This window comes from Macrosteles quadrilineatus, unplaced genomic scaffold (genome assembly GCF_028750875.1).
Source record: "Macrosteles quadrilineatus isolate MER2022 unplaced genomic scaffold, UCM_ALF_1.0 Scaffold_2__2_contigs__length_208266976, whole genome shotgun sequence".
In the NCBI taxonomy this organism is placed as follows: domain Eukaryota; kingdom Metazoa; phylum Arthropoda; class Insecta; order Hemiptera; family Cicadellidae; genus Macrosteles; species Macrosteles quadrilineatus.
In genome coordinates, this window is record NW_026542595.1 from 180851076 (window position 1) to 180866742 (window position 15667).

At 36.9% G+C, this 15667-nt stretch overlaps 1 protein-coding gene across 6 annotated transcripts in view; it reads left to right on the top strand.

Moving 5' to 3' along the window:
* The window catches only part of LOC128987531 (interference hedgehog-like), a 115262-nt gene that overhangs the window by 96098 nt on the left and 3497 nt on the right, over positions 1-15667 (top strand). For all 6 annotated transcript variants that reach the window (XM_054408420.1, XM_054408424.1, XM_054408422.1 and 3 more), the window contains 14 exons: positions 290-516; positions 2766-2964; positions 3754-3860; positions 4342-4444; positions 5954-6172; positions 8202-8357; positions 8642-8788; positions 9059-9175; positions 9539-9648; positions 10283-10404; positions 10774-10939; positions 12319-12538; positions 14242-14430; positions 15044-15231. In XM_054408420.1, coding sequence (XP_054264395.1) covers positions 290-516; positions 2766-2964; positions 3754-3860; positions 4342-4444; positions 5954-6172; positions 8202-8357; positions 8642-8788; positions 9059-9175; positions 9539-9648; positions 10283-10404; positions 10774-10939; positions 12319-12538; positions 14242-14430; positions 15044-15231 — 2270 coding nt within the window. The remainder of the gene's footprint in view (positions 1-289; positions 517-2765; positions 2965-3753; positions 3861-4341; positions 4445-5953; positions 6173-8201; positions 8358-8641; positions 8789-9058; positions 9176-9538; positions 9649-10282; positions 10405-10773; positions 10940-12318; positions 12539-14241; positions 14431-15043; positions 15232-15667) is intronic.

Below are 15667 nucleotides of genomic sequence, written 5' to 3' on the forward strand. Positions count from 1 at the left end.
TGGTTTGTTTGTTGGTTTACAGTGGGCTCTTTGCAATGCCCCTTTGTTCCTGGATTCTTTGTTAGCTAACTGTATGTCCGCTTCAGTGTCCCATCCCATGCCCCATTACAGTTGTAAAGTAGAAAATCATTTGCTTACAGTCTTAACTTAGCTCTGGGAAGGTAGATTTTTCACTTCTGAAGTACCTTTATGTAACTTGTTTATTTGTAATTTTAGTTACTGTTACGCAACATCTGTAAGTCCTTGCATTTATTGTAGTGGCTGCCTGACAGAATGTATTTGTTTGCAGACAAGAGTGTAGGCAAGGGTGTGGGGCTGTGGTTTGTCAAGTCCCCTGAGCCGATCGCTGTTCCGCCCGGAGACGATGTGGACTTTGAGTGCTCGCTTAATGTCGGCTCTGAGAATGTCCGGTGGAAACACAACGGCAAGCTGCTGCCAGAGGAGAGCGCTGCTGACCCGTCATCTACAAGGAGGACTGTCAAAGTCATTGACGACCGACAAGCAGGGGACTACCAGGTGAGGGATGGGATATTTGCTAAATAATGTTCATACTTGCTTATGGTATTCCTTTGGATTGTATTATTGACTTTTGGATATTGAAACAGACACAATATGGACAAGCTGTAGTCAAATTTGCATTACATTAAATTTAAGTTTGTTGAATGAACTACTATCAAAGACAAGAATCCAGTGGAAATTGAGCCAAGATACCTAGTTGCTCTAGTCTAGTCATAAAAACTTAAAATATTTATCAGTAATTTGGTTGCTAAAATTCCAACATGAAGATATTTTGAGTATAGGGTGTGCAGGGTGTGTTACCTTAGGTTATGTTCTGCTATAGGTAGTCATTTTACAAAAAATTTCCTTTGCAAAAAATAATCATTATTTTTTAACATTTTGAGTTATTTTCTTTCATCAGGTCAAGATTTCATCCGTTAGTAAAGAAAACAGAAAATTCCTTAGCTTTGTAGAGAAGATTATTATTGTCAAACAGTATTACACTAGTAGTACTAAATATTAATAAGTTTTATTTTCAAATCTAGTTTTTTGTTAGAGGTAGTCTTGAGAAACTAAAATAAATGCACTATCTAAGGACTTGATAACAATAAGTGAAGTACTTGTCAGATGCTCTTCATTGTGCCAAGATTACATGATAAGTAATGTAGAAATCTTGTTTTACGCAGAGTTAAAAATGCTCTACAAAAACATTTGATGATAAAAAATTTACTGATCTTACAGTACTTAATAGTAAATTTTCTTTTAAAGTAGCCTTTCGGGAGTGGTATCATAGACTAAGCAACGCAAGTAGACTCCTCATTCCATTGTAAATTTTGAAGCTTGTTTTTTGTGTCTAGTTCATGTACGTCCACACTAATCGCTGGGGTAGACGAAATTTTGTTTCTATTATTTATTTTGAACACAGTCTTTATATTTTACAATAGGAAGAGAATTCAAGTTGCATGATTCAAAGTCAGTAGTAACACTATGGTATTTTATTGTTCTATTATTCCAATTCTTGAACATATGTTTCGTGAGGTTTGTAGTACATTGACAGTTCTTACTCGACTGTCTGGCAGAGGCCCAAACTTGTAACGAGTTAAAACGGACACGGACACTTGTCCAACCACTTTATTCTTCATTTTTCAAAATAAATTAACCTGCTCAGAACCCGAATCCATTAGTAATCTAAATCAAATTCCTGATGTGACAAGTCCGGAATACTCCTTGTTAGTCCTGATGTCCCACACTATGTCAATCCTTCACATGTTGACTGTCAGAACATCTGTTCACAAATAACGGTGGGACCTTGTTTGTGGGACTGTTAGAATGTGTTAGAGGCAATGGAAATTGTTTGGTAGTATTTAATATTTCTATAAATTGTTTGTTTTTGGTGTGTTGTGGTTTTATTCTTGATCCATACAGAATAAGTTCTTGATCAGCATCGTATGTGTCATTAAATTACCTGAAAGCACAAAAAATACGTCAAATAACACTTGTAATAAAATATTTACACTTATACTGTTTACTCTTAAGACAGTAAAAGATGGTAAGTGGTGATCAATTTCGACTGTATTACTGATAGGCTATTACAGGAGTAAAAATATCTAGCTGCGTATCAATGCTTGGTTATGGAATGTTTTCTTATGAAATATGCTGTTTATAAAAGAATTGTAAACTTGAATGGATCCTATCACCTGTACGAATTAACTGTACATTTGACTGTTGAAATATCAACTATTTGTTATGAAAACAGCAAGTAAGTTAAATAAAGGTACACTTAATAACACTCTTGATCAAATTGTAATTGTATTATTCTGTCAAATTTAATAACACGTACAATGCTGATAAAAAAAATTTGTTATAATAAAACACACATACTGTAGTTGAATCTAAACCTCACTGCTCAATTTTACTGTATTTATAAAGACACATATTATGTATCAGCTTTAAAATTTAGTTTTAAAACAAATGATATAATTTGCTTTTCATTTTCATCTGTGTTTTTCCCTTTTGGTACTTAACAAAACTAGACTGACACGGAACCTTTATGTTGCTACTATGGTATGTATAGTAACAGAAAAGTCTCTAAATTCATAGAAAAGGTCGATTAAAATTACTAGTTTTTAAATCCCGGGCGGGTAAACCAACCTATATTTTTACTCAAACTGAGGTAGTTGATCCAAGGCTGAAAGAGGGTCTAGTCATCTGTTTTATGTTTGTAACACCTCCTGGTATATCCTGCATTGAACCATGTATCTGTACAGTGTATAGCCTGGTATGGAGCCTCTGCCCTGGCTAGTACCATCGGCAGACTAACGTTGGCCGAGCTGAAACAGTTCCCGCCTGCGTCTCCTCGGTACTTCACCGTCACTGAGGGCAACAGTGTAGTCATCGACTGTCCTGCGCCTGTCAGTTACCCTCCAGCTGTTATACAGTACTACTTCAACAATGTGCTCCTCTCTGGTCAGTATATTGAAACTTACGTTACATTTCAATTTGATTACTTCAAGGTATTATCATTATTGAACTTGGTTTTTTTTCTGAATAAAACTAAAAAAAAACTTTATTTGTGGTCTGTAGATTTAAACATTGTAAAGTTATTTCAACATCTTTTTTACTGTGGGTTAAAAATTTACTACTGTGTAAAATTTTTTAGATATTTTTTTTGTGGTTTTTCTTGTTATTATTCTTACATGTACTGATCTACTGTATTCCAAAATTGTCTGTTAGAACACATTTATGATTTTTCGACCTTTAAAACATTCAATCCAGTGTAAACATTATGACTTCTTAAAAAAGAAGGGTTCAGTTTTCCTAACGGTTCCAAACAAGATTCTGAGTAAAATTACATTGGTTTTAAATTGCTTTGGGTTAAAAGACCCCAGTCTCAAACTGCCAATCAATAAATGGCTGATTGGTCAAAAGCATATCTGCATCGTGTTTAAAAACCTTATGTTTTGTATCCATTAATAGTATCTTATAAATTAACCCATTAATCCTACAACATAGTTAGGAAAATCTCTTACAAATGATTGTTTTGCTAATTATGTGCAATAGAGGCATCTTTAATATGCACAAGAATTAGAGGATTTGGGACTGCTTTTCCTTAAAAGCATTTAAAATTCTCAATTGCAAAATACCACTGTTGTTAAAAATAACAAAACACTCTACAGTATTCTTAAAATAATTTCTGAGTAGCAGTAATAATATGTCATTTTGCTACTAGTGTTTTATGAAATGTGTGTATTGCAGAGTCATCGTCTCTGGTGACCACCAATTCTCTAGTCCTACACAATGTGACCAATGCTCAGTCCGGCAGATATAGCTGCAGTGCCTTCAACTACATCACTAGCCAAACAGTGAGTTTCTATAACTAGTGTAACACATCACTGTGAATACATTGGTTCTGTTGTGTACTTAAAATCGTGTTTAACTGTAATCCGTTGTTCATGGGGATTTTGAGCCATTTTTATCAAGCATATACAGTAGAACCCCTCATAGCCGGCCTCGGTTTTAATGATTCTAATTTTATCTGAACACTTCTCGGAAGCCGATATTAAAACATATATCCCTTGGACACACCAGGATGCAAATTTTAACAAAAAGATGAGTGTAGGATGACTCTTGAATGGGATTTAAGCTTTATTGCTGACTAAGCTTACATGATTCATTAACACTTATTAAAAACTTTATACTTAAGGATAGCTTGGCCCAGTTGCGGACCGCCAAAGTAACAGTTTGGACTAAGACTTAATATGTGTATACTGTTTTACATTTTAAGGTGGTTACACTCAGATTCTTGTCCGAGTAGGTTGCTAAGCTATGTACTTGTGTCGCCAGGTTCACTCCCCGATGGTCACTACACTGTCTGTGATAGGCACACTACAACCTTCTCCTCCAAGGTTCCTATACACTCCCCAGGCCACGTATGTTGTGCAGAACGGTGAGTACCCAAAATAAACTATTAGTTCTTTAGTGTAAAGTTCGGTGTTTTTGTATATACGAGGATCGTCTCAAAAGTAAGTTACACATTTGTTTTAAATCACAGCGTCGAGCGCTAGAAAGCTGGGAGTCGCGGGGAATTTTCGTCTAGATGTAGTGGCAACACTGTAAACGTCGCGGCCGCCTACGGTGCGCGCCCCTCCAGTATTGCTCCGGCCATCATGGAGAAACCACTTGTTCCCACCGCCGATTGTGAAATCCGTGCAGTAATTAGATTTTTGACTGCAAAGAATAAAAATGCAAGTGAAATTCATCGAGAATTGTGCAGTGTTTATGGTGAAAATGTGATGTCTAGGCCAATGGTTTCCCGCTGGCGTCGATCGTTTATTGATGGACGAAAATCGTTACACGATGAACAACAAAGTGGCCGCCCGTCGACTTCCCGCGCTTTGACTGTTGTTGAAGATGTCCGCAAGGTCATTGACACTGACCGGCGCTTGACATTGGATGAAATAATCACACAGCTTCCTCCAAATGTTGAAATTAGTCGTGCGTCGCTTCACAGAATCATTTCGGACGATCTCAGTTTGTCAAAAGTCTGTGCAAGATGGGTGCCACGCCTTCTTTCAGAAAGGCATAAGGAGCAGAGGGTTGATGCTGCTCTCCAGTTCCAACAATTTTTTGATGATGAGGGAGATGGCCTATTCAACAGGATAGTAACCGGGACGAGACTTGGGTGCACATTTGGACACCCGAAAGCAAGCGGCAGAGCATGGTGTGGAAGGGAAAGGACGAGCCTACTCCAAAAAAGGCAAAAGTCGCCGAATCAGCTGGTAAGGTCATGGTAACGATCTTTTGGGACTCTAAGGGAGTATTGTTGATTCATTACCTGCCAAGGGGGGAAACAATTACAGCTGAATGTTATTGTGAAGTGCTACGTAAGCTGAGAAGGGCAATACAGAACAAAAGGAGGGGAAAGTTGACCAAAACAGTGTTTTTGTTTCACGACAATGCTCGCCCACACACCGCCCGTCAAACACGAGACCTTTTGGAATCCTTCCGATGGGATGTTTTCGGCCATCCACCTTACTCTCCTGACTTGGTGCCGAGTGATTTTCATCTCTTCCCGGAGTTGAAGCGGCATTTAGGCGGGAAGCGCTTCGAAAACGAAGACGAACTGAAACGGGAGGTGGAACAATGGCTAACCAAAATGGCGGCAGAGTGGTATGATGCTGGACTAAAAAAACTGTTGCCACGTTATCAAAAATGCCTTGAAAAAGATGGCGACTACGTAGAAAAATAGTCTATGTATGTATCTTTTAAAATATACCCTTTTCAAATCAAATTTGGCTTTTATATTTATTTTGGAAATAGGTGTAACTTACTTTTGAGACGACCCTCGTAGTAGCTAATTAGATTTGGTTTTACATGTTTATTGAATGTTGCCAGTTTTAAAAGGTGTATTCTGTATGCATTTTTGTCACATGATAACAATTATATAATTTTCCAGGTTCAAATGTGACCCTGGAATGTCTCGGTGTTGGAACCCCTCCTCCCTCAGTGGGCTGGAGAAGGGTGGGGGGATCCTTGCCCAAGGATCGGACGCAGCTAGTCACTGGAGGCCTGCGATTGGCCAACGTTCAGGCTTCAGACAACGGAGCGTACGTCTGTGAGGTGTCCAACGGGATTAACCCTCCAATAACACACCATATCACTCTTCAGGTTCAAGGTAACAGAATTATTTTTACTCGTAATCTTTTAAATAAATATAGATTAACTCATTGATTAATTGGTCTTTGAGATAATTGTATCATTTTACTGGCAAAATACTGGCCAACATTTTCGATGGGTTGCAGAAATTCACCATCAGGGCAAGGTAAAACTCAACTCAATTGGTTGCGTATGCTGTATTTTACCTTGCCCTAAAGATAGATTGGTGTATAAGAATAAGAATAAGAATAACACTTTGATTGTGGAAGATTATCTTTTAGATACCCCCACATTGATTTACTATCCTTATAAATCAGCTGACCACAAGTTTTAGGTTGGGCCAATACATATTTTTAGTAACAATTAAATGTATTGATGTCTTCTATTTATCTATTACTTATTTAATACGCAAGCAGGATTTTTGTGACAATTACTCCTCCGAAACTACTGAACCGATTGACATGTTTTTGGTGTCATTGGAAAGAGCGTAACATGAAGTTGTGCAGGAAACTTTCTTTTTTGGTAAATAATTAGAGAGGGAGGCCCTGGGGCCCTTTAAAGTTTTGTATTTCTCCATAAGATTAACATGGAATACAAACGTTGTTTTGAAACTCCAGCTGTTGTCAGAAATTAAATATTTATAATTGGTATCCATGGAAGCATGAGAAAATTCACAATGTTTACATTTGCTTTGACATTTAAAAGTAAACAACCAGAACTGTCAAATGCCTATTTCACAATTTCAGACAGCTGATCAAAAAATAAATAAAACAACTTTGTGGTAGGTTTATTTAATCTTAACCCTTAGAGTGCCAGGCGAGAAATAAAAGTAACGCTCAAAAAATGCCGATGATTTTTCCCGAAGGTCGCGCTAAAAATGCCGAGCGCGATCTGGCGATTTTTAGGTTAAAATTTTGTAAAAATCGAATTTTCAAAATTTCGACCTACGAAAATTGATGTATTGCATCTAGTAACTTTCGACTCAATGTTAATATATGGGTTAAAAGAACCCGAGTATCCATTCGGTTGCTATGACAACTGTTTGATCATTACGAAACGTCCGGTCAGCCGGACGTTGGCACTTTTGGCTCGTTCTAAAAACGTCCGGTCGGCCGGACGTCGGCACTTTTGGCTCGTTTTAAAAACGTCCGGGGCACTCAAAGGGTTCAACTTTATGATAGATTATTTATTATAAACCTAATTCAATGATTATGAAACAGATTTTTCCCGTTGCGAAGCAAAAATTAAAAGTGAGAAGAAGAACATATGTTAATTTAAACAGTCAATGTGTAAATAATTATCTATGTTGTATTAAAAATGTGTATAATTTTGGATGTTGGTTTGTGTTTAATGACACACTGTAAGTTATTAATTATTGAATTTTTATTTGAAGGATTTGGCATATGAGTATGCCTATGATAAATAACACCATTTCAGAGTTCTGCCAGTATTTGCCTAACTCTGTTCTGTAGAGTTTAAAGTAGCCTACACCTTATTGTCTACAAATTGGCTAAATAACTTAGGTACGGTACATTATAAAAGCTGACAGCTTTTTTACGTTGACTTAAATTGTAAGCTTACCTTTCCCTGTCCATGGACAGTTTGATAGTTAAAAATTAACCCTTTAAACTGGAATAGGACTGTTATGTAAATTGTGAGTATTTCCATTAGTTAATAATCTTTTAGTCGACTCTTTTAAAATCATCGAAAATTATGACTGTTATTAGTTTCTAAACGTTTATAAATAACTCCTGTACTTCTTTGCAATTGCTCGATCTCGAGCAACATGTACACTAGTTTTTATTATTTGACAACTTTTGTACTATCACAACCAAATATAATTATGTACAGGTGAGTTACCATTATCATCATGTATTTTAACCAAATAATGAACAGAAAATTGTTCATCTCTTTGTAAAATTATGCATTCTTCTTCATTTAGGGAAGGGGATCTTGCATAGCCTACATGTACTCATCTATTAAACTAAAGTATGATATTAAATGTTACATAAACTCAGTTTAGGAGTCTCACGAGGTTGTTGTTACAGAGCCGCCAGTGGTGACTCGGGAACCGAACAACTCCGTGGTGGAGGAGGGAGGCCAGGTGGAGGTCGGGTGTGAAGTGAGAGGAACACCTCCTCCCTCCGTCACGTGGCTGCTGAACGGAGAGTCTCTGGACAACGACACTCACGCAGTGGTCAGGGGTGAGTCAAATATCTCTGTTGTTTAAGGGGTTATTGTAGACATTTCTCATCACGACTAGTGAAACAAATTTGTAGAGCGGTTTGGGATTATTGACAATTATCGGTCCACTTTAAAAATTCCTGTTCTTTAATCTTGATAATAAAGATTCATGTTGAAACTATTTGTGCAAAAAAATTAACCTGGTACTTAAAAAGTTCAGATTTCGCTAAAAATATATTATAAACGTATCAATGAGCTTGGAAAGTTCCAATCATGGTGTTACTATTTTCCTGATTGTTGACAGGACACAAGCTGAGGATCACTGATGTACAGAAGAGACATGCAGGTGTGCTGCAGTGTTTAGCAGTGAATCCCCTCGGCTCTACGTACGGAGCCGCAATGTTACAAGTGTCACCGAAACAAGTCACTGCCAACGCACCTTCCTACCAAGGTACCTCTTCTCATGCTCTAGTTTGGCTAATCAAGAACACAAAGATACTGTAATCACGCTCTTCATATTTATCTTTTTAAATATTCTTCTAAGGAGTAAACCTAACCTAACCTAACAACATAAAAAATAAACAAAACAAAAAATCTATTACTATAGACTCTTTTCTATTACTTAATTACTTATAGTTCTGCTTCATCTTAACGTGCATCTATCAAACCTTGTATGCTTGTAGCTGACTAAGCTATATTCAACTGTCAATTTCTGTTGCAGAATCCCCAGAAGGAGTTAGTCTGCTGCCTCCCCTTCCTCCTGGCAGGACGCATCCCAAGAAGGATCACACAAGGAAAGGCAAAGGAAGGAGAAAAGACAAGAAACATAAAGGCTCAGGTTAGTGGAAAAGAATTGTACTAGAGCAAAAATACATTTGGGCAATACTAATTGGCTTATATTCTTCCTCGTAGAGTTTCTTTTAGAAGGTACCAAGCTATTTGAATGGTAAACTTTAGCTCTTCATCCATTTCTTTCTCCTAGGTTTTGAGGGAGATTAGCATAGTCGGGACTTTTTGTAATGGGTCCAAACCCTGATTTTGTTACTAATGACAACCTCTTGTTACGTAGCATCAATACATTCATAGACCAATAAAAAACAGCATGTCCTGTAACGACCCAATCAAACATGTTTTGTAAAATGCAAGATTAAACATTGTAGTATCCAAGCAGCTTTGTATGACTCAGTGTGTATTGTTTCAGTGTTGATGGTTCCTCCGACCAGACCCAACATTACCAGGCTGTCAGACAGGTCAGTGATGGTGAGATGGAGTGTTCCGCCCAACGACGGACTACCTATCCAATTCTTCAAGGTATGATGCTAATGCTTACCTATGTCTATAGGGTAAATCTGATTTGTAGATGTAAAGTATCTGTTAAGAGTTAAAAAGAATGGGTTGTGGATTTAATTTGATAAGAATCAATTTACATCAGTATGTTGTATGCTTTGTATTTTTACAAATTAGTTTTCAAATTAATTTGGAACCGAGCCAAGCCAGGTAAGGTAACCATATGCAACTAAACCATTCAATTATTGAATTGGGATTATGGTCGTGAGAATTAGTTGGCTTACCCAACGGGTAATAATTTTACCATGGCCTTCAAAACTTGACATAGAGCTGATATACATCTAATAAACAATTCTAGCTAGCAGGAAGTTGGTCACCAATGGCACAACAACAAAAAAAACCTTAACATTATATTCAACAATTCAACAAATCAAAATATTTGTTTATAGTTGGCTTTTTGTGTTTTTTCTACCAGCATTGATTTTTTCCAATTTAGATAAGCCTGATATCCCAAAATATATTTGAAATAACTGGTGTAACTGGTGTGGTTGTATTAACTGTAAACTGGTGGAGAAAGTATCTGCCCCTTGATGGAAAGTGTTTTTAAAGCTCCTAATTTCACTTAACACCACACTTGACCTACTTGACATGGTTTCAGGTGCAATACAGAGAGCTGGGAGGACGAGGGAGAGGCTCACGTTGGATGACCAGCAATGAGGACATTCCCAGTCACATCAGGAGCTACGAAGTGGACAGCCTGGAGACTGATCATACCTACAGGTACACACACTAGTTGTGTTAATATCACGTATGCTTTAGGTTGCTTCTTCTGTGTTTCTATTGTATTTACCTCTGTAATAATGTGTAGCTTATGGATATTTTTTTCAAATTATTTAAACTTTTTAGATAAATTGATGTACATCATTCAGAAGACTGCAAAATATAGTTGAGGCAGTAACTCCTTGCTTGGATTTGAACCAGCGACCTTTAGATTTGAAGGCAAGCGCTGTAACCACTTTCTACCCAGAAAAGGATCAACTTTAATTAAAAACTCTTCAACAAGGTTGTTGTGAATCCCCCTTTATTCCTTGTGAATAATGAATTCCTTTGGGTTTATAAGTCCTGCATCTTTGATTTGTGCCTAAACAGGTTTCGCATCGCAGCTGTTTACTCCAACAATGACAACAAGTTGGGTCCAAACTCCGCCAGGTTCCACCTCCACCGAGGGTCACCCAAAGATCGTAAGCCTCTGTCCCCTCCTTCCCTCACGCACACGGAGGCAATCAGTCCCTCCGCCATCAAGATACAGTGGCAGGTATGTCTGTGTTCAAGAGTAGTCTATGTGTAAATTCTGTATAATTGTTGTTGTTATTCTAGATTTCAAAATACTATACAGTTCAACCTTGTTTAATTGAATTGTCACTCTTATAACCATCAACCTCTTTGTCACCTTATAAATTGGTTTTGATATTTTCACTGTTGGCGGTGCTGCAGTTTTTAATAATATACAGTGTATATGTGTTGATAAAATAATTCAATGTGTATTCACTGGTAAACCGTGTTAGATCTTTCCAAAATCATTGTAATTTTGCAGAATGTAGACTTTAGTAGGCCTAAATAAATTCCTGTTATTGGTCTATTCAGTTAACCATCCTAGTCCTGGTCAAATAGTTAACGATGGTAATGACCATTACTAACCATCAGACAATAATGAGCAGATACATGATTTTACGGTATTTACTCAGGGGAGGTATAGATGAGGTTACGATGACAGCTGTGGGCTTCTCATTAGCTGAGGGAACACCATTACCGTAACAATTTGGAATATTTCCATCGGCCTCAGTGGTCTAGTGGTTAGCGTGCCGGGCTGATATGCTGAGTGTCCCGGGTTCGAATCCCGCTGATGGCACTAACTTTTTGACTAAGATTTTTTCATTATCAGCAAGTTTGGTTGGTTTGGTCCGGTTATGACAGTTTAATTTTATTATTAAGTCAATCTCTAGTTTTATTTAATGAACAGAATTTTGTTTCTATTAATAAACTTTTTTTATATTATTTCATTAGGTATCAGCAAGTTTGGTTAGTTCGGTTAGGTTATGATAGTAATTTTATAATTAAAAAATTATAAAATTGAATTTGAGGCATTTATAATTTTTTTTTATGAACAGAACTATTTTTGTGATTATTAGTAAACCTTCATTGCCAAAATATTCTCTACTAGAGCGCTGTTCGCGGAAGAATTTTGAACTAATGCCTCAATCGGTACCTCCCCTAAGTCAGACCCTGATTTTACACATTCATTAGTATCCCAATAATCAGTTATTGACAGCTGTGTCCCTTTTGAAATTCCTAATAATAATTGGATTCCTTGAAGTGTTCCTTGAAACTTATGAGATCACCAAGTGCCTATACACTATAAGAATAAAGGTGGTTTTTTAGATCTAATGTTTTTAACGAGATTAGCAGCCTATTTTACCTTGAATTTGAACACACATGGGCCACAGAGGCCTGTGGTTGGCGCATATCAAGCACAATCAGTCTACTACTGACTGAGCCACCGACTCACCATCCTTCTTATTTTTTAATTTCATTTTTATTTTATTCATGAAGCCAATTATTGTACTACTATGTATATTGCTTGATAGGAAAATTATCTCTAATCTTGAACCATTCTAAGACTTTGTTAACCCACAGTACCTCAACTCCGTGATGGCGCCGGTGGATGGTTTCTACGTGTACTATCGCATGACCAGCAACGCCGGTGACTACATCAAGGCCACAGTAGAGGGAGAGAACACCAGAGCCTTCATAATCACCCATCTGCTGCCGGACACAGCCTACGACATCAAGATACAAGCCTTCACCGTCAACGGTGCCAGCGACTTCAGCGCCATCCTCACCCATAAGACTCTGAGTGAGTTATGTTTTGTGTTAGAATGTACTTTCATTCTAAATCAATGCTATGCAGAATTTGTAACAGAGTTGCGCCTTAAGTTTATTAAATTAAAATTGAAAGTCTCAGCATATATACCGGGTGTCCAAAACCACCCGTACACCCCTTTCAAAACGTTTGAAACATTTTCTTACAAACAAAAAATAATACAAAACTAGCTAAATTGGGTACGGTCTACCAAATGGTGATAATTTCAAATCCAAAATCACACCGGAAATGGCTTTTTCAGACCGGAAGTTGACTTTTTTAAATGTAAGCTACCGGTACCAATTTTGATTACAGAATCGGATTCTACGTTGAAAAATGCATAACTTTTGTATAAAACATTTTTTAAAAAAAACTAGTTTTCTACCTCTAATCCCCTATTAAAGTCAATAATTTTGGGTCATTCATCTGTCAAAGTTACTGGAAACAATAATAGAGAAAAACAAATAATAAAGATTACATAAAGACATGTGATGAATAGAATCAGCTGTTTATTGTAAACACCTTAGTAATTGAGTAACAGCTGGTCTACACGTTGCTTAATTTAATTTTTGTTTAAATAATTTGTTTTTACATTTGACCATTCTAATGTAAAAACAAGTGATTTTTTTATAAAATGTAATATTAAGCAATGTGAAGACCAGCTGTTACTCAATTACTATAGTGTTTACAATGAACAGCTGATTCTATTTGTCACACGTCTTTATGTAATCTTTATTATTTGTTTTTCTCTATTATTGTTTCAAGCAACTTTGGCAGATGAATGACCCAAAATTATTGACTTTGATAGGGGATTGGAGGTAGAAAACTAGTTTCTTCAAAACATGTTTTATACAAAAGTTATGTATTTTTCAACGTAGAATCCGATTCTGTAATCAAAATTGGTAGCTTACATTAAAAAAAGTCAACTTCCGGTCTGAAAAAGCCACTTCCGGTGTGATTTTGGATTTGAAATTATAACCATTTGGTAGACCGTACCCAATTTAGCTAGTTCTGTATTATTTTTTGTTTGTAAGAAAATGTTTCCAACGTTTTGAAAGGGGTGTACGGGTGGTTTTGGACACCCGGTATAGCAACATTTTGAGGGACTGATTAATAGTGCATGTTCTTGGGACTTTGTATGACCATTTCTCTTTGTATGAATTGATATTTTTGTACTAAATATACTTTTGCAAAAGCTTTTTGATGAGGAGAAGGGTTATATTCTTGTTCTTATTATTTTGTCAACAACGCTTGCTGTGGTGGATAACCTGTAGTTTTTTTTATACACAGAATTGGACAAAACATTAAAATTAGAAGACAAAACTGTACAGTTTAGCCTCTAACGCACACAGTTTAGCCTGTAACGGTTATCCAACCGTTATTTGTTGTAAATATTAACTATGCGAAGCTTTGATTTACTCTTCAGGGATCAACTCTTCCTTACGGTTGTAGTGATAATTTTTTTTTATTCCTGCAACTTGCACTAAGTCATATTTACTAACGAATCAGTAATTAAAATTCAATTTAATGTTTGTATGGAATTTTGAGATCTTTTAAGTCCGATGTATTATTTAAAAAAAAAACCCAATGAAGCCTAACATTATTCTACACCAATAAATTATCAAGTCTAATTATAATTTTACTGGCCATTTTGCGACTTGTAAGTTGTAAATCAAAGTTTTGTACTATCATTGTAGAAGACTTATCTGCGAATACCACATCAACGACGACCAATACACAAGTTGTCGAGAACCATCCAGACGACAGTTCCAACAACCGGCTGTACGTAATGTTGGCAGCAGTGTTAGGAGGTTTGACACTGCTCACTGTCGGGTTGGCAGCATTGTGCTTTTGCAAGCAACGATCCTCATCTCTGGACGATTCAGGTAAAAGACGTTTACTATGATGACCTACTGTGATACAATTCTCACGTGCAACATTCATGTTCCACACCTGCAGAAACTTATTTTATGCATCTACATATGGCTACACTTTACACCTACGAATGGTGACATAATACTTGTACAAGTAGACTGAACATAGTAACCTCTTGGACCAACACATATATGTTCTCAAGGAATATCTCTTGTAGAATTTGTCTATTGTTAAGCCAGTCATTATTGGCTTAAGACCCAGCATTATCACTGTGGTTTCCTAGTGAATTAAGTCACGTGACTTGAACCATAATAGCTCTTCACTGACTTTAGATCATCACACAGATCAATTATCTATGGTGACAGGCAAAGCTATGACTTGCAAGTCCTCTCTACCACTAATCCCTCATCTTATTTAAAGGTATTTTAAAGGGAAAGTCATATTTTACACATAATTCAACCTGTCGAATCTTTATTTTTTTACAGGGGAGTATATTTTATACTTACAGGGGGACTAGTTTTACATCTACAGAGTATTTAAAAAATTAGATTAGAGAATCCCTATATGCTGGACCTACAGATGGATGGAGATATTTTTCACTGATGTGTGTTCTTGTCTGTCCAGGCGCAGGGGAGGAGTGTGATAAGGTAGGGAGGGGAGAGCCAGGACTGACCATTCAACAGCTGGACCCTCTACCCATGAACGGGTTTGCTCACGGACACACCGTCACTCACAACGGCAAGATGAACGGGTACACGCCACACACCATCAACATCACCAACAATCCTCTGGCTGAGCCGCATCAGGATAAGGTATGTGTCTTCTACATCATTAGATGATTTTTACATTCCCAAAAAAACTAGTTAGGTTGAATTTAGGAATGGTTTATTTGAAACACCCCTCTTTGTTATAAAACTGTTTCAATGTAAGTGAAAGAAAGACTGCACTCTGGCACAAAAACAAACATTAGACAAAACACAAAGATATGACTATATCATGGTCACCTGCATTTGCAATCAAGAAAGGTTTGAGTTGGTAAGATTTAGATAAAAGAAATCTCTCAGCCCAATTCAAACCATCATTGATTGGGGAATGCTGTTACCGTGAAATTTTTGTTAATGTCTATGTATGGTGTGAAAATTTCTGTATTTCTTGTGCAAGCGTGAACTCTTTCTCATTTAGGTAAGCCAGTTATCGTAAACAAAATCCTTAATACCTAGGCCCTTATGGTAAATGTTAAAATAACCC